This window comes from Nanorana parkeri, unplaced genomic scaffold (genome assembly GCF_000935625.1).
Source record: "Nanorana parkeri isolate BGI_ZX_2015 unplaced genomic scaffold, ASM93562v1 scaffold2119, whole genome shotgun sequence".
NCBI classification, from domain to species: domain Eukaryota; kingdom Metazoa; phylum Chordata; class Amphibia; order Anura; family Dicroglossidae; genus Nanorana; species Nanorana parkeri.
The window spans coordinates 98,421-125,365 of NW_017308387.1; the positions used below are offsets into that span (position 1 = coordinate 98,421).

The following is a 26,945-nucleotide window of genomic DNA, read 5'->3' on the forward strand; positions in this document are numbered from 1 at the left end:
GCACCTGGTGATCTTTGATCTCTTCCATGTTGTTCAGGTAGATCGCCACCTTTCTAGGGCTGCCTACCCCATTATAGAGAGCGTGGAATGCTCTGAATCAGAGTTCTGCCATGTCCCCCGCCGTTCAACAATATCATAGAAGATTCTCAGCAACTTAATGGGGGCATTACTATAGGGCCCTGTTATTTGTGGTTACTTCCGGACCCTCAACTGTGATAAGGGGAGGTAGTCCACACTCAAGGCATATTCGACATCTGTCTGCTTCCCCCTGGAACTGAGGAACCCAACATAAAGCCTGCTCCAGAAAACAATGCCACAATAGCAGTCACAGTGGTGGGGCATGAAATATATTTTTCCTCTTCTCCAAAGAAATTTGTGTTTTTATTTATTTTTAATTTTCCCACTGCAATGCAGCAAGCAAATGTTTCTTCATTTTATACCAATCTGTAAAATAAACTCTACAGAGCATTTTTCAGTTTTATGGACTTACCGGCAGGAATGTACCACGACCACAAGTTTATTTCTGTGAGAGGTGTGCCGCAAGGTTAATTGGATCTGTCCTAGAGGGGATTGGCCCAAGGATGTACCGCTGGAAATAGAAAGTGATTACAGTATATTAGCAGCTGGAGTCATTGTTAGATTATGTTCACCGTACTGCTGTATCCTGTCCTCCTTTGTCAGTTTAAAAAAAAAAACGTTACTGCATTATATGTTAACAGGTTGAGGTTATTTATTGGAACATAGTGAAAGAGGCAGCAATATTTGCTCATTACATATGCAGGCTCTGCTGCCTGCTTAGTAGTGCTATATCAAGGTTATGCTAGACCTCTGCTCCGGCCAAAGCAAATTACCAGTCTTGGGATTGCCTTAAACTGGATGCACATGGTCATCTTGTTTTTGTTCAGCCTGAATATGACAGATTCCTTCATCCATGCTAACAGAGTGATAAATGAATCTCCCGCTGTGGATACTGTATTGTGATAGCGGGGCATGCCGATGTCAGAATACAAGCACATCGTGGACAATGATTTTCCAGCACATACCCTTGGAAAAAGTCAATCTAATTATCGATTTCTGTTGAGGGGATAGGGCCACCCACGAATCAAATTTTCGTCCAATTCCTGCTGAAATGGCCACGATTCGCTCCGTGTGTACCCAGCTTTAAACATTTCTGTAACTTTTGCCCAGGAGTGACAGTGGCACACATACTGATTAATCTCTATGTGTGATAACCAATGATCAATAGAGACTCTAGTTATCTCCCTCTAGGAGGCCAGGACCTGGACCTGCTAAGGACCAATGGACCTAATGTCATAGGTTAGATGGAGACGCTATAAAAACTGTAATATGGTAGCTGAAGCATGAAGCATGAAGCACATGCTGCTCCCAATATTCTCTATGAGACCTGCAGCACTGCAATCGCATATCCATTCCCCCTCTCCTCCTTGCAAATCACAAAACAGAGCCTGACATTAATGGTCTATGAGACATGTAGTGCTACAGCCACAAAAGCCTCCACCTCCATATACACCTGGTGATTGTCTGGGAGAAGGAAGCAGTTCTAATTATGGCAGATGGCTTTGCAGAAAAGTCACTTTACAACTTACTGAACTCCGGTGAGACTCCGTGGGATGGGCTTTAATTAAAATAAATGTATAGCTCACTTTCAGTTATATAGCCACATGTTGTACATGGTCAGACTATACTTGCCTCCTGTTTTATATTTCAATTACTATACGTCATATACACATTTGTACATGCTGCCTTTAGTGGCCATATGTATATGAGGGAATGTGATTAACACCCCTGTTTAATGGCTGCATTATAGAGAGTTTGTTTTCAATCAGGTCAGACCCGACTCTCGTGCTTACTGACAGAGCGGCAGTGAAGTACAGAATTTGTAGAGCAAACAATATACAGAAACAAGGTTTTCAAAACATTAACGTAGATCTCGGCTCCCCAAAAGAATATCGAGTTGTATAGAGCATGTTAATTAACAAATGATCACTTATTTTTTTTTTTAAATAGTTTTCCATTTTCACGGTTACCATTTCTCTCCCTCTACTGTGCAACCCATGTACACCCCTGGTGTCCAACCTGTTGTTCATTGGCACATATAGTGAGGCCCTCAGAGCCTTAGATAAAATGTTTGTAAAAAGTTCTGACAATGCAGTTGAAGTAGGAAGGACGAGCACTTACTTTTGAAGCTGCCGCAATCGCTGGCGGAGCTCCTGAGTAGCTATGGGTAAGGAGATATCAGAGGCGATGCTAGGAGTGGGCTCCTTTGAGGACATGTGAGAAGGAGAATATGTAAAGCTGGAACCTGAGAGAGTGGAAGCGCTTTTGTTTAGTTCTGTTGGTCTCTGGGGGCTAGCGCTTGGCGTGCTTCCTTTTTCCCCATTTTCTGTCTTTTTATTGGCATCTACTTTGGGTGTTGGTGGAGATTTCGGTGCATCTGCTGCTGAAGGGGAAGGAATTGGAGTTGGCGGATTCTTTCCTTTGAAAATGGACGGCCTCTTTACTTGGGATGTGTACTGTTCATCAGGAGACCGCACAGGTCTGTCCACATGAAGAATCTATAGGAGAAAAAAAAATCCATACAATATTAGAAGACACATCAGGTACATAGCTTTGCCTTCAATATTTAAACATAACAGAAGTTTCATGAAAGAGATGTGGTCACCGTGGACAAAATGCGTCAGCTAGGAAGCGTAGTAACCTAGAGCTGACATACCTGCAACAGGCTCCCAAACTTCCTCTCATGTCTAAGATCCAGGCTCTTCTGATTGGCAAAGCTCTGACATTTTTGGGTAATGTTGGCATTTGTCCTAAGCCCCATCACCACAAATACTAATCAAAATGATGGGCAACCTCAATGACCAACAAGAGGCAGAAAGGGGTGGAACAGCTTTGTCATTAGCCTGAGCTTTGCCTGTGAGATGAAGGTATGGGAAGATGTTGCAGGTATGTGTACCTCTAGGTGCTTGAATGCGATACCTCCAGCAGTCTCCACCCATTCCCCCCACTGATATTCTGTTTAAGCAACTGCCTTGGGGGAACTGTAGGCACAGCTATCTATGCATGCCACACACCTTCAAAGAATGTATGCTTTTCTCTGGATCAACAAGATAGACCTATTTCATTTAAACTATGTAGTTATGTATGTCAAAGAGTTCCATTTGTCTAGGGGTCCAAATGGGTTAATTAATAGATTAATGTATTTTCCACTGGGTACCACTGAGCCTTCAAGAGCCTACACTGGGATAAGGGAACACAGCAGTTAAAGAGAACTGGAAAGCCCCTGGAGAACTGATAAGCCCAGAAGAAATAGAAACATCTGCTGCATCCACTGAAAATCGTGGGAACTATAATTTAGGGCCTTTCATACAATACTACCTGCTAGAGAAATCTGGTATTGTGTTGATACAATAAATTAGGCCTATTCAGCAATCACAATCTCTATGCTAATGCTGGCATTGAACAGAGAAACAAGCATAAGTAAATGTATGGCTATATATACCCTGAGTGCAATCTTCATCTTTATGGTGCTATTTGGACCAGAGTTGTTGAGCTGAAACCTCTGATTAATAGTCATGTCCTCACTGGTCAGCAGCTTGCTTAGTGGAATCTTGAGATTTCCCATAGAACTTTGATGGTATTCATCCTTCACCTGCAAGAGTGAACAAAGTCAGTATCAAAGCACTAACCTGGAACAATGTGGACCACATTTTCCTGGGAATGTCCTGTTCCAAATGTTCAAATGGTCTTTGCTCTCTCAGTGTCATGTTATTACACGGCATACATCACATTTATACCAGGGTGTTTCAGAAGAATAGCTTATGTTTTACATTGATAAAAAAGAAATTATCCTGTGCAAAAACATTTTTAAAATCAACTTAAAAGGGTATGTTTAGTGAGACGCGAAAAATAAATCTGTATTTCTATATTGAAATTTTCATAAGTTTTGTCCCACTTCTAATAAACTTATCCACCTACGAGTTTGAACTCTAACCTATTGAAGATGGCCATAGGATGTACTTCCTCAATCCACTGACACAGTTTCACTCAGTCCTGTGAATATTTTTATTGAGCCTGCTGTATAAACTACAAGTCAATGTCTGAACAATGTAACATCATCACTGCTTGCTGGAAGCAATGCATGATGGGGTATATAGTCTTGAGAAATGGAGATTGCATCACATCAAGCAGCAAGAGATGCAAAGCACACTGGGAATTCAGGAAGTTGATGAAAGTGATGGGCAGACGGAAGGCAGCACTCACTACATAAAAGGGATTTTTTTCAACTAAACCCAATCACTGAAATATGTAATTTCAACCTAATTTTCATTGTTTTTAAATTTGCTGCTTTTAATAAAATAATACCGGATGATCCTGCCATGAAGGTCCTTGTTCAGACACTTCCTGTTATAGGGAGTCAAAACTCTGTCTGTGCCGCCCCAATGGGGTATAGAATATGTTGTAGAAGTTAGTATAGATAGAAGTTTTACATAGTGTGTTTGCCTATATATTTTCTCATAGTTAAATCCATGTGTTATCCTATGCTGCCATCTAGTGGCCTTTTGTTGTAATGTACATGTTTTTCTGTAATTATTCCTCATGTGACGATGTATTTCCCCCTAGTGTACGCCCCTTCCTGCTTCCTGTGTGCAGTACTTCCTGTGTCATGGCACAGCTACTAGCCACATGTAACAAGGACACACATGTAATCTGCACAGTACGTAGGAAAGGCATCATTTTCTGACCGCACAATACTATAACCATTCAACTGCTGTTCCTATCATCTGCTGTAACCCTGATGTTAAAGAATAAACACCTCTTTTGAATGAATCGGTATTGACGAGTTCAGCTATCTGACGAGGATTGTCCGCAGTGAGTATATCTGCTTATACAGGCCAGGCATAGAGGTCTCAGCAAGGGATATATTTTGTTATCACAACAATCGGAGTCAGAATACTGTCCTTGTTTCCAATTGTGCGCCTGCCTTCTTTCACCCTGTCACATGGGTGTCCAAAGGAGGATACAATTGGCTGTTTCATCATTCAGGCATGGTCTATTGCTATCTCCATCAGCAAACCCACCCTAAGAAATGCAACGCAGCCATCGCTAGGATGCATGCATGTAGACAGGAAGTGGATACAATGAGGCTGCAGGACATCATCAGCACTGAGATGCTACAAGTGGTGGAAAAAAAGGTGAACACAAGTTCTTCAATGTGATACACAGTGCTGTAACAAAAAGGTCTGCATTAACACATTTAATTTAGTTAAGGAAGAACAACGGGCAAATCAAATCTTAACCCTTTCAGTGGGGGCTACCCCTGCACCTCAAGAGTTAGGTGCTTGTTTTGTCTAGGGAGCTAAAATAACCAGCTAAAATAATAAGTTATATTCACCCAAACTACAATCACGGCTTGCTCTTACAGCACTCCCTCCAGCTTGTCTCCTTCTCCACTCCAGCGATAGAATGTCCCACGGCATCCTCACCTCCAATACGCAGTATAGAACGTAATGACTCCCAGGACTGTAGACTACTGGAGCATAGGAGGCTGAAGGGACCAGTCTAAGAGCAAGCCAGGATCGTGGTCCGGGTGCGTATAACTTTATTTTAGCTCCTCAGACAAAACAAGCACTTAAAGTGACATCAAAGTCACATCCCATTCCACCCGCCCCCCCATTGCTGCTTTAAGGACTTACCTTAAATGATGCCTCTTGATCCGATCTTCTTCTGCCCAATAGTTTTTAGGAGTCCCTCCAGTGCTGGTACCAGTCTCTGATCCAGCGCTGACTGCTGTGTCCTCTGTGTCCCACAGGGTCTGTCTGCGTGCACATTGCTGGTTGCGGGTTGCATTGACCTACACTGCTTTTCTCCTCTGCTCCCCGCCGAAGATCTCTACTGTTCATGCGCCCGCTCCATGATCCTTCATGGCCGCTCAAAAATCTTCAGACGGGAGCGAGTTGCGGAGACACAGGTAAGTTTCTACCTATTTGGTAACTTTGAAAAAATATTTTTGCATATGTCCACTGCTTGCTAGTAGTAGATATATGCAAAAAAACCCTGCGTTTAATTCTACTTTAACCCTTGCAGTGCTGGGGTAGCCCCACTACAAGTGTTAAGATTTGATTTCCCTGGACTTCAGCTTTAAGGTTTCCATCTATAGATTTGGCCTCTATGAGTAAGCCTCAACGGTGAAATGCGTTACAGGATTCTTTGCACTGTGGAATGCTTCTGGGTCGTATATGTAGTTGTGGATTACAATAAATCTTGATTATCGGAAGATTCGTGGAGTGCGGCTTTTTTGGTCTGGAACTGTTGAAGGTTTACATCTATTTTAATCTGTCCGTACACAAAGAAATGGAAAACTCTGCCCATCCTCTTTAAGATCAATGTACAGCTGTATTCTCAGTGACTCTGCCCTGTGGCCAGTGACTGTGCCTTTTTGATACAATCACAATAAAGTAACAGTTTGCTGCTGCATGTAGATAAAAGGAATGATTCTTACAGGAGGGTGTACAATTCAGCAGCGCGTGGCAGAAATGTTGCATTAACTCAGCAAGACTTCCCGAATGGGTACATTGTACAAGCTACAGTGAGGAAGCATATTGATTTCATCTATGCTGGAGTGTGGCCAGCTTGTCTTATAGTTTTGCCTCACTGTCATTCTTTAGCATGCCCTATGTTGCACTGAATTCTTCCAAAGATACACATACTGGGAATATTTTTATGACACATGGCAGGCAATTTGGGGACTTATAATGATATACTTATGATTGCTCACACAGTGGGACGCAGTACATTATTATTCTGCATGTAGTGGAATTGTCTGCCCGCCTGTGCCTGCAATGGTCAATTTTACATCTCCGTTTTAAACTGGCTGGAAGCTGTGAGACTGATGTTGGATAATTTGGTTATTTGTGCTTTTCTTGCTTGTTAAAGGTTTTTCCATGTTCTATCCCACTCCTAATAACCATATCAATCCAGAAGTTTGTAAACTTACCTATTGAAGATACACTTGCTCAATGCAGTGACACAATTTCACTTAGCCCCGTGAATATGCACCTTTGTCACAACTCTGCTCACAAGCTGCTTTCTGAACTACAACTCAATGACTTAACACTGTAACATTATCATTGCTTAATGGATGCAATGCATTATGGGATATGTTTTCTTGAGAAATTGAGATGACATCACATCTAGCTGAAGGGAAAGAAATGCAAAGAACACTGGGAATCCAATGTGCTTTGTTGAAAGTGATGGGCAGACAGAAGGCAGCACTCACTTTATAAAAGAGATTTTTTTTTCAAGAAAGCTTTGATTGCATTATAAAAAAACAACTCTAGTATGTATTCCTATTGCAAGGATGGTGTTCTAACAGGATAGTGTATGCTGGAACTTTATAACTCCTTTAAAGAGAAACACACAACTGGGGATTAGAACACCTGTTCTATTGCTTTCTGTGTCCCCATTAGTAAGATTCACCCACCCTATTTGTTCTGGTGACCATTATCACTGAAAGTGAAAGAAAATCCCAATTTTAGGTTGTCATCAGAACAGGAATAGATGGGAAATCTTCCAATGAGGACACTAGTTCTGGGGACCTTTCTGACCACCAGGGATTTCCCTTTCTTTAAAGGGATTTCCATTCACTTCCTGTTGTGGCTATCAGATAGGAAGTGAAGGGAAATGTCCCCGGTGGGAAATGGATGGCAAAAAAATGAAAAAAAACTGATGGGGTTATAACACTCCCTTACTCTATCCAAAATTAAAAGAAATATTTGGGCTTAATTTCTCATTTAAGATGCTTCTTTTACAGGGTGTTGTTGTTTTATGTTTTCTTACAGTAATGACAGGAACGTTTTAATGTAAATAATATAATTTCCGACTGTTAGGCCCCTTTCAGACGGGCTTTGCGATCAGTTCTGCCTGTCAGTTTTTCAGGTGGACCCGATCAGATGCCCAATGTAGTTCTATGGGCAGCTGGATCTAAACAGATGGGTGTCTGTTTACATTTACAAAAAAACAAACTGAACAGTGTTCCGTTTGGCTGGACCAGATCACGTGTGATCGGAGGTAATCTAATGTAAATGGACACATGTCCGATTCCCCATAGACCGACATGGGGTCTGGTCAAAAACCTGCATGGAAACGAATGTCACTGCAATATTGTATATAAAGAGTGCAATGATCAAATTGTGAAACAGCGGGCATTTAGAAAAGTGAAAGCCTCATTAAAATGATTTTCAGGTGAATGTTACAATAATGACTCAAACTGTGAACTTACTCATAGTAAATTATAGCTTCCGTTAAAGCCCTACATGGCGCAGTTATATATAGCAAGTTTCAGAGTCGTGTCATTACTTCGAAATATTAGGCAGTATGCTGCTGGCCTCACATCTAAATCTGTTTACCGCACACAAACAACACACACACCAGCACAGGCTCACAAATGAGCAATACTAATGCAAATATCAGGCTGCTGAAAAACAGACATCTGGCACCAAGAATATGCCATATGGAAAGAGGTGTGACAGCCCACTCTTGTTTATATATGATCGGCTTCTGGAAATGCAACACAACAGTTAGCGGGTTAGTGCACCTGCACCAGCAATCTCCAGCAGCAGCGAGAAGGGTGTGTAGAAATGGCGACATGATGTGAGCCAGAGTGATAAACAACAAATAGTCACATTGTCCATGAGCATATCATTCTCTTTGTCAATGAAAAATTGTAGAGTCAAAACAAATTGATTTAACATGGACCAATAATCAAAAGGTGCTTAGGCCCTCCTGTTCTGTAACCTTATATAATATAAGATCATTTAGGGCACTGCAGCCTCTGACTACAAGTCTCATTAGATTTGAGTGAGATACGGTGATGTCAATACTGTGTAGCTCACTGTTATCCATGCTGGAGATGAAGCAGTATATATGCACCTGCAGTGCAAGAGTCTACCTGCTTCTGCTTCATTCTTTTAGTTGATCTGTGCTGCCTCCACCTCTCCTGCTGCTCCTTGATCATTGCCTCACCAGCCATCAGGGAGACAAAGCCCTACCTCAAAGATGTCCAGCTACACAATGAGACACAATGCCGGGACAAGACATGGTCAGCAATGGGAAAAGAATCAGCTGCAGGAGAGTCTGCAGGTAATACTGGTGGATAGACATTTGCCCTCCACAACTGCAGTAAGACCCAAAGCCTTGAAATGCATTTAGAGATTACAGCATACCTACTGCCTTTAATTTTGTATAGAGGCATAATTGTAGAGCACTACACCACCCACCCCCATGTGTCAGTCACCTGACAGTTTTGTAATCCCTTTTGAATACCCAATTAAAATTTGCTGTTTGGTGCTGGTTGTCTCTGACATACAGAAAACCGAATGTCTCAGTGTCAGTACTATAAACTTCTCTTAGTTACACACTCAAACAGGCCCTAAATATGTAATCTGATTGGTGATAAATGAAAAAAGAACACAGTTACACAGCAATTAATTATAATACACAGTGCTTTAGTCGTCATTTGGTTAGGGATACTTTAACCACTTCCTGATCAGGTCAGGTAATTTTTCAGTATTCAGCGCTGCGGTACTTTGACTGACATTTATTCCGTCATGCAAAGCTGTACTGAAATGAATGTTATACCATTTATTGGGGACACATAGAGCTTTCTTTTGGTGGTATTTAATCACCACAGGGTTTTTTTTTTTATTTCTTACTATGTTTAGGAAAAATTACAGAAAATTTTTAAACATTTGTTTTACATTATGTTAGGAAACAATTGTTGTTATTAACCAATTTTCTGGTAAAAATATAAAAGACGGGGTCACATCGGGTAAATAGACACCAACCATGTCAAGCCTTAAAATTGCGCACACCTGCGAAATCGCAAAAAAACGTGTGTTTTTTAAAAATTCTTTTTCATGTGTGACTTGACTATGTGTTATCACATAGGGGGCTAAGAAACTCTCTATGTGATAGCAAAGAGGATGTGACAGGTCCTCTTTATGGAGACAACAGGGGTCTCCAAAACCCCTAATGTCACCTAGGCACCCCCAAAGAAGCTGATGAAACAGAGATTTGCTTCATTAGCTTCTTTCCAGCTTCTGAAACCGGAGAGTGACAGCAGAATGCGGAAGTGATGTAATATACATCACTTCCGCATTCTGACACCGGACAGGGGATCGGAGGGAGATCGTGTACCGTTCTCCCTCTGATCCCCTGTCACAGAGCCAGCGTGCTGGTCCCGGGCATCGCTGCCGGTTTTTAAATTTTGGCAGTTTCCTGCACGGCGCGCACGAGTGGCGGGGCCAACAGGCCGTCTTTTGACGGCCACTTACATCAAAGAAGCTCCTGGCTGGCGGTTTAATCATAACAGACGGCCGGGAGGCGGTTAAATTCACATTTAAGGCATTCTATCTAACTTCTGCTCACATGCTCTAAATTATGATGCATAATAAAAAAAAAACCATTAGTCAGTCTATTCTACTATATTGTGCTGTAATCTTCTATTGCACTGTATAACTACCTTGTGTGGAGAGTGAATGACAGAAATTTAACATTCATGGTTACCTTTATAAATCATACAAACAGAAAGCTTACCTCAATTTCCAGGTCTTGACTTTTAGGATTGTGGACATTGAAGGTGAATGTCTGTTCCCAGACTGGCTCGATGGTCTTGTATTTGACCTGTTGAGTAAAGACAAGTGTAAAAAACTATACCTGAGTACTCACTGTATATTGTTTTCTTGTAGTCCATTGAAGGACACAGGACCATTGGGTATACTGCAAACAAAAAACCTGTAGACTAGCCCATGATAACCTTTTATATAACCAACATACCTCAATTTTTTTAAACTAGCTTTGGCCATTGACCCACATAGCCCCTCCCTCGGAATACCTCTCCACCAAACGCAGGCTCCCTCTCAGCTCTGACCTCTCCGGACGGAAGCGTGACAGCATGGCGGGCGGTAAGTGTTGACAGTCTCTTCTCCCTGCTGGTGCTGGCTGCAGCGGTCTGTGTCCCTTTCACAGCCAGCACGAGAAGAGAGAAGAGACTCCGGCTGTGAACTCCCCCGCTGCCCCCCTGCCCCTGTACCTTAGCTGCTGTTGCTCCTCCGTCCTTCCGTGTCCCCTCCTTTTCAACTTGATGAAGCGGTTTCCTTTTGGTGATATATCAAAAAGTGTGAGATGTCCGTGCTCCTTATGTGTAATGCATTCACTCTCAATTAAGGAGAAAATGTCCGTTCAGTGTGCTCACGGGGGAGGAGAGGAGAGAAGCTGTAAATCTTGCCTTCACACAGAATGGACCTTCTCTTCTTTCATTGAGAGGGAAAACTTCTGTGTACGTCTGGTGAGGGCATTATTAAACACATAAGGAGCATGGACAGGTGACACTGAGATATATCACCAAAAGCAAACCTTTTAATCAAGTGGAAAAGGAATCAACACTTGTAACAATAGCCAGCCTGCTATTGGATATTTTAAATTGCAATAGCCAATAGCAGGCCCATTGCCTGCTGTCAATCAGCAGAGAGGACCTGATTGAGAACCTAATCGGCAAGTACATGAGGGACAGTACTTGGTCTTGAAAAAGTGGTATCGGGACATCTCTAATTCCGACTATGAGCTTGGATGATAGTCTGCATGAGCCACTTAAAAGATGGTGGAATGAGAAGCCAGTGTACCCTTATGGGGTCCATCTGGGATTACAAAAAAATGAATCAGTCTGCCTAAAAGAAGCAGTGGCTGAAATATAAGACTTTCAGAGCCCAAACTAAATCCAGACAATGGGGGATACATTCCTTTGGTTAATTAGAGCCAGACAGAGGGATGGAAGAACAATGTTCTGGTTAATGTCAAAGGCAAAAACTAACTTAGGCAAGAAGGAAGAACTCTACCTCAATACTACCCTGTCCTTATGCAAAATCAAAAAGGGTTCCATGCAAGATAAGGCTGACAGCTTAGACACTCACGTCACAGAGGTGACGGCTACAAGAAACACCATCTTGTGGGTACAAGTAGAGAAAGGAATGTCTCTAATGGGTTTGCACTGGTTTATTACACACAGAGAACCAGAATGAGATCTTAACAAAACAAAGCTGTGCAAAAAATATCCATCCTCCTAGGACCATAGCAAAACAACTGAGGCATGCATGTAGTGGCAGGGGTTATCCTGGGATGACCTACAGTTTGTTTACCAGTGTCCAATCCACCTGTAGAAGGCAGTAAACCTTAATGACTTTCAATGTCCTTTGATAGATTACACACAAAAAATATATTTTTGACTCATCCATAAAGGCATATTTTAGTATGCTCAGATTTTTACTATTACTGTTCATATTTTTTTTTAGGTAATAACATGGAAAATAGCACAAAATCTACAAACTTTGCAAACAAAGATAAGTGCACAGTACCTTCCCTTTGACTTCTATGGGGTTCGACTTCCAGCCAGGTGATGGATGTAGACAAGCCCTATAGAAGTCAATGAGGATGTACTGCGGAGAAGCAGGCATCTGCTACAGGATGTAAATTAGCGAAGGCCAGGCCATCTGAACTCGGTAAGTATGCATCTGTGCGTTTTTATGGTTTAAGATGCCAATGCTGCAGTGTATGTCCTTTTGTTTAATCTAGAAAACAGTTGGTCCCCCTGCACTCCTTACAGTGCTTCCGGTCCAAGTGAAAATAGTGGTGCTTGCAGTGACAATCACGGATGAAGCCGTGTACAACAGTCAATGAACAAAAAGAAAGCACCAACACTCCATAAATGAAATAAAAAAAAAGTCAATTTATTTGGACTAAACGTCACACATCGCATAATCCAACGCTTCGGGACCACACAGGGTCCCTTCATCAAGGCAGAGATGCGACGGTGCACATTTACGGAGTGCTGGTGATTTCTATTGTTCATTGACTTTTGTGTAATCTTTCTTTTTTTGTCTAAACTGTTAAAAACGTTAATAAAAATGATCTGATTTAAAAAGTATGCATCTGTGCAGGGGAAGGGAGGGATCGCTGACATCATCTTAAGGGGGGACAAAAGGATAAGTGCACTTTGTTTTAACCGATTTGTCCAGAGCAATTTATTTTTTGCCTGAACATGTTACAATCTGAATTTGTGGCTAGAAAACTGCTTAAAACCCCCAAACAATTATATGTTTTCTAAAAAGCAAAGGCTAGTTGCAATTTTTTATGTTGCACTATATTTGCAAACATTTTTAACAAATCAAATTTTTAGGAAACAATACACTAACATTTATTTTAGTGAACACAAACAGAACATAATAAGCATTTTTTGGTAATTTATGAAAGATGGGGTTGTGTTGGGTAAATGGATACCAAACATGCCAAGCCTTAAAATTGTACGTGAAATGGCAAAAAGCTAGAGTACCCAAAATAGCCTGTAGGCAATTCTTTAAAAGATTTGACCGCTCATTGATTGAAAGGTAACAGTGAGTGATGGCACTAAAACTATTGCCGCTGTTTGCGGCGTTAGGTAACATGTGTTGCACAACTGGAGTTTTCGCTAGTAGGTGCACCTGTTTGCTTTTATATATGTATACGTGGGGGTGAGGGCTTTTAAAAAAAAAAAAATTTAATTTGTTTTATGGTCACTGATTTTGTTAAAACTTTTTTTTACATTTTACTTTATTGGTCAGCACAGAGGAAGTGACAGGTCCTCTTTATGGTGACATCAAGGCTCTATTAGAGCCCTAATGTCACCTAAGGACCCCACAGAAGCTGATTAAGCACAGATTGTGCTTGGAATCATGAAAGCTTCCAGGTTCAGTAAGTGGAGAAGTCAGCCACTGGAACTGTGCTGATCTCCCTCTGAACAAGCCATAAACACCCATCATGCCAGCCCTGAGCATGCATGGGGGAAAAGAAGATCCCAGGATAGCCAGTAGCAGTGTGGGGGGGCGTACACTTTTTAGCAGCATACAAGTGATCGGACAATCACTTATATGTGAAAGCCGACAGTCGGCTAAAAACAGTGATAGCAAGATCACGGTATAACAACCTCAAGACCGCACCATTTATATTACGGTCATGCAGTGGTTAAAATAACTTACCTTTTAATGCATAACAAGTAAATCGTAATGAATGTCAACACATTGCCAATATCCTTATTTCTTTTTCTCAAAGTATACTCTGTTGCCACCTTGTGTTTATTTCTGGGATTTCTCTCACTGAACCTTTCACCTGTATTATAGCAGCAAAGCAATCCTTGTACCCCGCAAATTCATTTTTAATAGTCCCAGGCAATTGGAGGTATCTGATCATTGGTTTAAGGGTCTAAACCAAAGTACTACAACTCATCACAGAACTTCAGAATTATTGCCATTTTAATAAACTCTGTAATTATTCTTGTAAATCTATTTTTTTTATGCAAAATTCCTCCCAAAACTGATAACAATGTGTTAATTCCCCCAATCTACAGAAATTGTAAAATAAGAATACATGTGTGTAGCCAACTTAAATTAAAGAATGTGTGAGAGCATGGTGGTTTATAGGGGGTTCACCTAAAATGTACACAGGGGACTAGGGACATTATCATATCTTGGTAGGCATCTTCTCTATTACAGACCATTTGCAGCAAACATTTTTTTTAAATGAAGTAAGGTTTACAACATCGTTGTTTTGACACCCATTAAACAGCCAGGAAATTGAAGCTTTTCCCTCACTTTCTGATCTGTCAAATAAGACAGAAAAAATAGGTACAACGACAACAATAAAAATGTCACAAAGGACCCACTTAGAAAATACCCTTGCCTTGTTCGTATTGCAGCCTAACAACCTTCCCAAGGAGCAATCCAAAAATAAATCCTTCACAATTAACTTTGTAAATGCAGCACGATTCTGCATATCCTACCTCTGGAGGCAAACTACCCCGTCTTCCATATGGTTTGGTGAAATTAATATTATTATTCTAATGGAAGATATCTGTATGCTGGTTATCATTTAACCAAGATGATACATTTCAACATGCTTGGTTTTACTGGATCCTATTGAAATGGTAACCTTAAACTCCAAAACACCTAGAAATATAGGGTCCTACTGGCTAACCAAGCACAACTAGTACTGATACCTTACAAAATAAGGTAACAAATGATGGCCTAATAGGGCCTCTAAATCTCCCTGTCTCTCAACTGACCCTTCTCTTTTTTTAATTTCTCTACATCTTTAATACACTATAATTACACATTTCCCCCTTTTAAACTCACAATACAACCTCCCCCGGGTCCTCCCTGGCCTTGATGTTACCTTGAAATGCAAATGGGAATAATTCATTGTCTTTTACATCTGGTTTTCACAGATGCTCCATAAACATGTATGCTCTCATTCAATGCATGCGTTGTATTACTCAAATGAGTTATACATTTTACCTACCTCTGTAATGCCTTGCCCTTGTGACATCTAATGTTAACTGGATGTTTCCAGGTGAATAAATTGTATTAAAGGAGAACTATGAGGTGAGTGCTTTTCACTCACCTCATAGTTCTAGCCGACCTGTGACAATGAGACTGTCACAGATCGGCTCAGTAGATCGGGAGGTGAGCGAACACATACTGGGTTCGCTCACCTCTCGATCCTGTCACGGCTCTCTGCCGTGACAGGGGGAGGGGCTGTATTCCCCTCTCCCCGCTCCGATCTGCCAGCACTGACTGGCGGAACAGACGGGGAGGGGGCTGGTACAGTTGGCTCTGCCTCTAGATAGGCAGAGCCAGCTGTCACTCATGCAGCTGGGCGGATCCCGTCGTCTAAGTCGGGATCCGCTCCGGCTGCGGCGTCTCAGTATACCGGGAGCTGCAGCTCGCGGTATACTGAGCTTAGGGTAACGGGAGGACGCTAGTTTGTGTCCTCCCGTTACCCTAAGGAGAACTATGGGGAAAAACACTGACCCCATAGTTCTCCCTTAATGAATGAATTAATTAATTTAAAGAAAGGTTAACATAGATGATAACTCTTATCCAATCTACTCAAAATTAAAGGAAGAGGTCTTAGGTGCAGTCAGTTTCCTATACTCATGTCTTTGTTACACACTAGGTGATCACGCTTTCTCACTCTTTGTCCCAGTGTATACAGAGGAAGACCTTTTTAGGCCAGGAGGTGCGGGGGGAACCTTGTCAAGTATGTGATCTCTGGCACTGGTTTCTCATGACACAACCCATCAGATTAGAAGAACCTCAGTACATGTGCATACAAATCCCTGCAGGACACATAACAGTAATGAAACATCTAAGTGTCACTCACTCACCTTACTTTCCTGTACATTATGGCCCAGAGAAAACAGCACAAAGGGATTAGGCGTGCTGCCAATCTTCTTTCCTGACTGTGGATGGAAACGAGAGGCTTACAGTAAAACACATTTGGTGTTAGCTTATTAACAAAGCTAGTTATTAGATTAACCGCACACGTACCAAGACATCATTAAAATCTTCCCACATTATTATGTGAGGGACGATATATAGCGATTCTTGAAGTATAGAATACAACATATTTTTGTTGCCATAGGAACACAACAATATCAAATAATAAAAAATAATTAGTAAGCTCATGCATGTTAACACCGGGAAAGGTTTTATATGATGCAGAAATTAAAATGTACAGAGCCTAAAGGGCACAATTGTACATTCATGGAAAGAAAAATTGGCAGTAAATAAAAAGGTGAAAAAAATAAAGGGACTGCAGCAGGAAGTTCCTGTTTTAAGTTACACTCTTCTACTGTGATGGGAGCAAAGTCATGTCATCTGTCTGTTTATAAGTGCAACTTCTACAGACACTATTATCAGGGGCCAGACCAGTGTTCGCACGCCAATCACTTTACTAAAAACTGAACTTATTCGAGCCAAGGGGCGCTAAGCTCCCCATTTTAACAATTGGGGGCAAGATGGGCAAATGCAATAGATACAAAACCAGTTTTGTTCAAGATTTAAGGTGCCCATACACTGCTCGATTCTCGTACGAGAATCGAGCGAAATCCCGCGATCGTACGAGAATCGAGCAGTGTGAACTAAGACGTGCGACCGTTTCTACTGTACGGTCGCACGTCTTTTGTCGAGCCAACATGCTCGAAAACCTGCCGAGAATCGTACGATTCTCGGCGGGTTTCTAGCCTGCTCGCCCGATAGCTGCGGAACGGGCCGGTGTGCGCACGCAATCGCAAGACAAAAGTCTTGCGATGGTCGTAAGGTGTATGGGCACCTTTAGTCTAGACTATGTTCCCTTGATTTACTAAAGGAGAAGATTCTGTAAAAGTTAGTAATTAAAGCAGAACTCAGCCCTGATTTGAAAAACCTGTGAGCAGGAAGGATTTGTATTGCAGATGGGACACACTATATCTCTTCTGCAATAAAATGTTATCTTCCTTCTCACGCGATGCTTTAGAGCATATATCCTTGGTACATCTTGGTGTCAGGGTGAATGAACTCCCATGTGCATGCACGGGAGTTATGTCATCCAAGCATGGTCAATTAAGATGGCTGAAGACCTCGAACACAGAAGAAGCCGGGGAGAAGATGTTGGCATCAGCAAGGGAGTTTGCAGATGATACATCGCAGGAGAGGAGGTGAGTATTGAAGGTTTAGTTCCACTTTAAAGTGAACCTGTGTTGACTTTGAATGTCCAATCATGTGTGACTGAAATTGAAATAGGACTTTTAGTAAAACATGATTGGAAGATTGCACATCTGTAAACACAGCTTCACCTCATTCACTAAGCTCAGCAAACATTTACTGGGCAAAGTAAACAGTCTCTATGCCTTTACAAAATCAACCTCACAGTCTTTACCTATTGTAGTATCGAGTAACAATATTTCAATTTTCAATGTACTAAGAATACTTCCTTTATCTTTGTAGTCACCTGATTATCTGATTATTAATGCGCAGCTGATATTTTTCACTACTAGACAAAGGAGCAGAGTAGAAAGGTAGGTACGGACATTGATGTCCTCATGTATGAAGTGTCGCTCTGTACAACCACCAATGTATTCTGGAAGTGTGATGTAGAGCCTCATCCATTTTACATTTTGTATGTAATTATGGCAATATCAGGAGGTTAGGTTGTAGGAGAGTCTGGAGCCTGTCACACTGATGTAATTTAAAAGGACAGGGCAGCTGGTATATATACCCATGGAGCAGAATAGATGTAGGTTCATAACATGAATATATGTTATGTTTTGCCTTCCCTGGATCCTCCTTTCCCTCCTTCATTAACATGTTAGTCACGTTTTTAAATGAAACCTTTCCATTTTCATGACATACCGCGATCTCTATGCTTCTCTATGCAATACAGTCAGATCATAGCTGGTGGGAGGGATGGTAGGGTGCTGTAGAAAGTTTCCTGAAAAGATCCTTGCCTCAGTACTCCTCTCAAAATCCCAAAGCCCTGATGAGGGTTGGCTCTTGGGAGGAGCTGTGCAAATATTAAAATGCTTTGATTGGTGGACATTAGTCTGGAGGTCTGTGAGTTCCTATGCAGACTGTATTTGCATGCAGACTGCACTAGGTAATGTCCCCATGTGATGCTGAACCTTCATAATTAAAAGAACTGAAATCCAATGGATGAAAGGGGTGGACCAGGGAGAGAAGACCATTGTTCAGATATTCAGTTTGCTAGATCTGGAATAATAACATCACTGCAGTATACAGATGTGAAGGAAGCGATATCTCGGAAGCAACCAATCAGAGCCTTCTTTCACAATCCGATATTGCAGTGGACACACAAAAGAAAGAATATTGACATTCTTCCCTGATGAACAAGCCCAAAGTGTGTTCTGATTCACTGATGTCACTGACAGCACATGAACTGAAACGCTGCACTGTGTATATCGGCTGCAGGTGACTGACACACTTCAGTATATAAACTGCCATGTCGAGTCTGTCTGTACAAGCTACGCTAATCGCATGACATACACTTTTTTGTCACACATGAGCTGTTTGATTCAATTTTTAGGCTCTGGAGGATTGAACTGTGATGGTTACCTTTTTAGCTTTGTCAACGGCAGACTTCTTCATGCCATCCTGGTTAATTTCTAATGGATTATTCTTATAATAGGGAAAAATGAACACACGTAGGGTTAATAAACCATGCTATGAAGGTGCTCTTGCAGGTTAACCACAGGAGGTCACAATAACAACAGACAGAACAACACGAGACACAACAAAGACACCGCAGGAGAGATGGTTTCCAAAAAAATGCAAATTAAAGACACAATAGGACATCTGTGCAGATCACTGTAAGGTGCAACAGAGAAAAGCTAAACATTACAAAAAACATATTGTAAGTGTTAGAAATAAGTCACACATTGTCATTCTACAAGCCCATATGTAGAAGGTATGCCCTATATCTGTGACCTGAAAACTACTGGGTACATATGAACTAAAGTAGAATGTATACTGGATAGAGAGTGGCTTAAAGTGAACCTGAGACCAGGCTATGGACGTTCAAACATTTATATATTATTAGGAAGAAGTAAATACGTTTTAAAAGCAGTCCTCACTGACCGCTGCAGGCACGGAGCAGCAATTCATCCTCAAAGTTTACAGCAGAGACACTGATGTCAACAAAGTTAGTTTCCTCAGTAGCTCAGCTCACACTGCTCCCATTCCCACAGTAGCTCAGCTCACCCTGCTCCCATTGCCGCTGCAACTGCTATGTGTTTATATTGGAGATTAGAAGGCTGGAAGGCTGCTAAAGCACTAAGCTGAGCTGCTGAGAGATTAAATGAGTTCAGTGCTTCTGCTGTAAACTTTGAGGATAGATTGGTCCAAAGACCGACTGCAGCTACAAATGCTTCAAAGACCTACTGCAGCTACAGATGCTTCAATCACCTACTGCAGCTATAGATACTTCAATCACCTACTGCAGCTATAGATGCTTCAATGACCAACTGCAGCTACAGATGCTTCAACGACCTACATCTCTGCAATCATTCATTCGTACTGACATGTGGTCTTCACTAACGCTAGTCTCTGCTTATGCTTACTCTGAATTGGCCAGGTTTATGACAGGTTAGGCTTGAATAGAACAGTTTTTCATTAGATTCATAGCTATATTGTAATGTGTGGGATGTTAATGCCTTTTTATTTTCAGAGTGTTGGCACTAGGCTAACTTGCCATCTACTGTCTTTCAGTTTGACTGCAGCTATCTGAAAAACCTTGCCAAACCACTACAGAGTATAACGTCCATTTTTAATAACAAAAGTCGCTGCACAAAGCTGGGAAATCAGATGCAAGGATCTCACTACCCAGTCCAGAAATATTACTTAGCAGCTAATTCAACCCACTGACATCCAACAAACACTGAGATATCAGCCTGGGCTGTACCGACCTTCGAAATGTATCTGATCCCATGAACAAAAATAAGATATACTGCAGCTTACCAGTATATAGGTGTGGTGGCTGCATTAGTCTCATTTTCAGGCTTTTTCCCCCTTTATTTTTACCTAGTGATCCTGCCAGTAACATAATTCCTGTCCTAGGTCAACAATGCTCACTCATCATACTGTACCTATGTAGACGCAGTGTTGTCACCTTAAAGAGAAGTAAAGCCCAAAACTTTTGTTTTACTGATGTACTCCTGTGACCCAAAGTCAGCATATAGTGAGTTACTGAAGCAGTCAGGATACTGATGCGGTCAGGATACACCCTGTTGTCTGATTGACAGCTGGCTCTGCATCTCTAAAACCAAATCCAGCTGTGCCCGCCCCCTCCCCTGTCTGTCTCTCCAATAAGAGCTGCAGAGGGGGCGGAGAGGAGAGAATCCCTGCGGGGAGCAGTGACTAACAGTCACCGCTCTCTGCAGGGAGAAGCCATGAGTTGAGCGATCAGTGGTTCATGATCATTCAGCTCTCGGTATATAGAGCCGGCAGGTGACAGCTGCAGTGTCACACGCTGGCTCTAAGCTGCTCTCCTGCTCTGAACTACAAACGCCTCCTCCTTCTTCCATCTCCATAACATATGGAGAAGGTTTTGTAATTCACAGGAGAGATCTGGGAGCACTGATAACATGTTTGACATTTCAGGTCAATGCACAGGAAGTTAATTGCACATCGGGTTGCTGGTAGGTATTTTCTGTACTAAGGACTGGTAAGCGGCAATAAATTACATTGTTGTTCTTGGTTTCTGATACGCTTTGAAAAGTAAAACATGCATTTCAAAATGCTAGTCTACTTTGATGTTTGCTGAGAATTCACTGAAAACTGCAGGACAATTTTTTACCAGCAATAGGTAGTGTGCCGCAGCCCAAGACCGTCAAAGCTATATTAAAACCAATCATTTACTGTGATTGCCATGATTTGATGCACAGTCATTTTTAAATTGTTGGTATTGGAATCAATATTGTGGACATGCTGAAAAAACCATGCACTGTTGCCACACATGCATGTCTATTGCCGCAGCCGCCGCCCAGGAACTCACAAATAAGGTTCTATACATTGAAGAAGTGTTTTCACAAAAGATCAGTCCAGAAGCTTTCCGCTCTTTTAGGAAGCCACAACCCAAGTTCCCCTCGTAGATGCTCTTGGAAGGTGAGAATGAAGCAATGAAGCAAAGAATGACCAAAGCAAAGCAAAACAAACAACAAAAGAAAATGATAATTACAAAATAAGCATGTGAGCAAGCAAACAAAAGACATAGCATGGAGATTCTGAAAAAAACAATGAATTCAGCAGAGCAGCAACAACTAATACCATGTAAAGCTCAGAGAATAGAAATCGTTCTGTGAAACATGTGTGAGCACTAATAAATGAGAAATAAATAAAAGAAAATGAATTAAACATGATGACTGACAGCCGCCAATGAATATGGAATGGAAATAAGACATCCCATTGGAAATCAAACAAAAAGAAAATGGTAATCTGTCTTTCTACTTTGTGTTTCACAGATACCATATAAGACGATGCTGAAATATGTGAGGCCTTCAGGCTGGCCGTGGGCACTCATGCAAAGCAAATATCAATAGGCTTGTGTATTAACGGAACGCCTTTACCCAGAACTATCTTTGCCCTTTAGAGTGACCTATCTACCTATCCCATACAGCATTGCTTAGTCTCCTAAGTGTATGTCATACTTCAGTGAGTCACTTCTGTGATATGATCCATGATTACCCGCCCAAAATGAAACCATACTTGCTTGGTGCTTGCTTGCTTGATGCTTATATGAATTATATGCCTTTGGAATGAATGGTATTTACCAAAATGTATCTTTTCTTTTTGACCAGACTTATGTGCAAACACGTCCCAGAAAGCAATGCCAGAAGACTCCCTACTTGAACCTAAACTATCATATGAATCCATTCAGATTATTCTCTGAACAAGTCGTCTGACATACTGCCATTAACAGAATATAGGACTATGTAGAGGATAGACACTAAGACAAGAGTACAGTTTAATGAACAATGAATATAACAACATCCCAAGAAAAGAGAATGTGATTACTGAGAATAGTCTGTGTGAAGAAAGATGAGAGATATATCACTGGAGAGAAGAGAACACCACGCTCAGGCCAATAGCGACCTAAGTCACTTACAGGCAGGTTTCTAGCAGAATCCAGGTACAGGACGAGCAGAGCTGCAGAGAGACCATCATTTGCCTGATCCTTATCAGCTTTAATGCTTGACAGCACCTGCAAAAAAAATACATGGGAAAGCCTTGGTTACACGCATACAGACTAATGTTTGTTATCTGTATTTGCATAAAACACAGCAACTTAAAGCAGAACTCTGGTTACATTTTATATTAACCCTTGCAGTGGGGCTACTCCCTCAATGCAAGGGTTAAGTGCTCGTTTTTGACTAGGGTAAAAAATAAAAAGTTATACTTGATATACTGAGCCAGCTTGCTCTTACCCCGGTCCCTGGAGTCCCTCTCCCCCTCCACTGCAGCGGTCTATTGAGTCATCACGTTCTATACACAATGTAAAGGACAGGAGGATGCCAAGGGACATAGCATCGCTGCAGCGGAGGAGACCGTCTGGGGGGAGCAATGTCACAGCTGGCCGGCTCAGAGGATCGGGTCAGTATACCTTTATTTTTGACCCTAGGCCTACACACATGATTTTATTAGGTAAGGTATCTGTAGAACAATTAAAAATCCAACTCCAGCCATTTTTTTTTTTTAGTTTTGGATAGAGTTTCTATCAGTTTTTTTTTAATTTTTGGTTATGATCTCAGTGGGGAGATTCTCCCTCACTTTCTGTGATGCCCATACAAGAAATGGGGGATGCAGTTGCTACTGGCACATAAAAGTATGGGCAGCAATAAAGACATTGTCAGAAGTTCTTCCTCATTTTGCTTTTTTTTTTTTGGTTTGAATCCCCTGTGAAGAGATTTCCAAATCAACCCACTGACATCCAACAAACACTGAGATATCAGCCTGGGCTGTACCGACCTTCGAAATGTATCTGATCCCATGAACAAAAATAAGATATACTGCAGCTTACCAGTATATAGGTGTGGTGGCTGCATTAGTCTCATTTTCAGGCTTTTTCCCCCTTTATTTTTACCTAGTGATCCTGCCAGTAACATAATTCCTGTCCTAGGTCAACAATGCTCACTCATCATACTGTACCTATGTAGACGCAGTGTTGTCACCTTAAAGAGAAGTAAAGCCCAAAACTTTTGTTTTACTGATGTACTCCTGTGACCCAAAGTCAGCATATAGTGAGTTACTGAAGCAGTCAGGATACTGATGCGGTCAGGATACACCCTGTTGTCTGATTGACAGCTGGCTCTGCATCTCTAAAACCAAATCCAGCTGTGCCCGCCCCCTCCCCTGTCTGTCTCTCCAATAAGAGCTGCAGAGGGGGCGGAGAGGAGAGAATCCCTGCGGGGAGCAGTGACTAACAGTCACCGCTCTCTGCAGGGAGAAGCCATGAGTTGAGCGATCAGTGGTTCATGATCATTCAGCTCTCGGTATATAGAGCCGGCAGGTGACAGCTGCAGTGTCACACGCTGGCTCTAAGCTGCTCTCCTGCTCTGAACTACAAACGCCTCCTCCTTCTTCCATCTCCATAACATATGGAGAAGGTTTTGTAATTCACAGGAGAGATCTGGGAGCACTGATAACATGTTTGACATTTCAGGTCAATGCACAGGAAGTTAATTGCACATCGGGTTGCTGGTAGGTATTTTCTGTACTAAGGACTGGTAAGCGGCAATAAATTACATTGTTGTTCTTGGTTTCTGATACGCTTTGAAAAGTAAAACATGCATTTCAAAATGCTAGTCTACTTTCATGTTTGCTGAGAATTCACTGAAAACTGCAGGACAATTTTTTACCAGCAATAGGTAGTGTGCCGCAGCCCAAGACCGTCAAAGCTATATTAAAACCAATCATTTACTGTGATTGCCATGATTTGATGCACAGTCATTTTTAAATTGTTGGTATTGGAATCAATATTGTGGACATGCTGAAAAAACCATGCACTGTTGCCACACATGCATGTCTATTGCCGCAGCCGCCGCCCAGGAACTCACAAATAAGGTTCTATACATTGAAGAAGTGTTTTCACAAAAGATCAGTCCAGAAGCTTTCCGCTCTTTTAGGAAGCCACAACCCAAGTTCCCCTCGTAGATGCTCTTGGAAGGTGAGAATGAAGCAATGAAGCAAAGAATGACCAAAGCAAAGCAAAACAAACAACAAAAGAAAATGATAATTACAAAATAAGCATGTGAGCAAGCAAACAAAAGACATAGCATGGAGATTCTGAAAAAAACAATGAATTCAGCAGAGCAGCAACAACTAATACCATGTAAAGCTCAGAGAATAGAAATCGTTCTGTGAAACATGTGTGAGCACTAATAAATGAGAAATAAATAAAAGAAAATGAATTAAACATGATGACTGACAGCCGCCAATGAATATGGAATGGAAATAAGACATCCCATTGGAAATCAAACAAAAAGAAAATGGTAATCTGTCTTTCTACTTTGTGTTTCACAGATACCATATAAGACGATGCTGAAATATGTGAGGCCTTCAGGCTGGCCGTGGGCACTCATGCAAAGCAAATATCAATAGGCTTGTGTATTAACGGAACGCCTTTACCCAGAACTATCTTTGCCCTTTAGAGTGACCTATCTACCTATCCCATACAGCATTGCTTAGTCTCCTAAGTGTATGTCATACTTCAGTGAGTCACTTCTGTGATATGATCCATGATTACCCGCCCAAAATGAAACCATACTTGCTTGGTGCTTGCTTGCTTGATGCTTATATGAATTATATGCCTTTGGAATGAATGGTATTTACCAAAATGTATCTTTTCTTTTTGACCAGACTTATGTGCAAACACGTCCCAGAAAGCAATGCCAGAAGACTCCCTACTTGAACCTAAACTATCATATGAATCCATTCAGATTATTCTCTGAACAAGTCGTCTGACATACTGCCATTAACAGAATATAGGACTATGTAGAGGATAGACACTAAGACAAGAGTACAGTTTAATGAACAATGAATATAACAACATCCCAAGAAAAGAGAATGTGATTACTGAGAATAGTCTGTGTGAAGAAAGATGAGAGATATATCACTGGAGAGAAGAGAACACCACGCTCAGGCCAATAGCGACCTAAGTCACTTACAGGCAGGTTTCTAGCAGAATCCAGGTACAGGACGAGCAGAGCTGCAGAGAGACCATCATTTGCCTGATCCTTATCAGCTTTAATGCTTGACAGCACCTGCAAAAAAAATACATGGGAAAGCCTTGGTTACACGCATACAGACTAATGTTTGTTATCTGTATTTGCATAAAACACAGCAACTTAAAGCAGAACTCTGGTTACATTTTATATTAACCCTTGCAGTGGGGCTACTCCCTCAATGCAAGGGTTAAGTGCTCGTTTTTGACTAGGGTAAAAAATAAAAAGTTATACTTGATATACTGAGCCAGCTTGCTCTTACCCCGGTCCCTGGAGTCCCTCTCCCCCTCCACTGCAGCGGTCTATTGAGTCATCACGTTCTATACACAATGTAAAGGACAGGAGGATGCCAAGGGACATAGCATCGCTGCAGCGGAGGAGACCGTCTGGGGGGAGCAATGTCACAGCTGGCCGGCTCAGAGGATCGGGTCAGTATACCTTTATTTTTGACCCTAGGCCTACACACATGATTTTATTAGGTAAGGTATCTGTAGAACAATTAAAAATCCAACTCCAGCCATTTTTTTTTTTTAGTTTTGGATAGAGTTTCTATCAGTTTTTTTTTAATTTTTGGTTATGATCTCAGTGGGGAGATTCTCCCTCACTTTCTGTGATGCCCATACAAGAAATGGGGGATGCAGTTGCTACTGGCACATAAAAGTATGGGCAGCAATAAAGACATTGTCAGAAGTTCTTCCTCATTTTGCTTTTTTTTTTTTGGTTTGAATCCCCTGTGAAGAGATTTCCAATCACTTCCTGTCCTGTCACCAAATTCCCCAACAGAGACATAAATGTCAATAAAAACTTGACAAGGGTTTTTCCCAAGCAAAATGTTTGGCTGGAGTTTTACAGGGAATCTGTCGCCTATTAAATATATTATTGATGTTAAGCAAGTTATAAAACTTTTGAATATACTTTTTTGATAAAAAAATATTCTTAGGCTTCTTCTTTCCATAGATGAAAGCTAAATCAGATTCAGTGTCTAAAGCTGGCCATACACCTATAGATTATCTGCAAATTTTCTAGAAAATGTGATAGAAAATGTGCAACAGATTCCTCCTTCTACACTAAACTGTGTGGAGTTCATTGTTCAAGTGTTTTGAGAGCCAGCGGGGCCGACTAGCAAGATACTGAAGCTTGGCCCAGTGGGAGACTCCGCCATCCACATCTTGCTAGTCGGCCCCGCTGGCTCTCAAAACACTTTTGAGTGTACACAATGAGTGCATCCAATCAGATCGGCCCTGCTCTTGACATTGTGATAACCAGTTTCAAAGCCAGAGATCAGTTC

The 26,945-nt window shown here is 41.5% G+C and overlaps 1 protein-coding gene across 1 annotated transcript in view; it reads right to left on the minus strand.

The window, feature by feature from the left end:
* The window catches only part of ESYT2 (extended synaptotagmin 2), a 118,414-nt gene that overhangs the window by 11,118 nt on the left and 80,351 nt on the right, over positions 1 to 26,945 (minus strand). Inside the window, exons 13-19 of the mRNA XM_018572746.1 lie at positions 25,601 to 25,696; positions 18,996 to 19,058; positions 16,271 to 16,345; positions 10,615 to 10,701; positions 3,521 to 3,670; positions 2,200 to 2,576; positions 491 to 589 (exon numbers count right to left, since the gene is read on the minus strand). Of these exons, the coding sequence (XP_018428248.1) occupies positions 491 to 589; positions 2,200 to 2,576; positions 3,521 to 3,670; positions 10,615 to 10,701; positions 16,271 to 16,345; positions 18,996 to 19,058; positions 25,601 to 25,696 (947 nt within the window). The remainder of the gene's footprint in view (positions 1 to 490; positions 590 to 2,199; positions 2,577 to 3,520; positions 3,671 to 10,614; positions 10,702 to 16,270; positions 16,346 to 18,995; positions 19,059 to 25,600; positions 25,697 to 26,945) is intronic.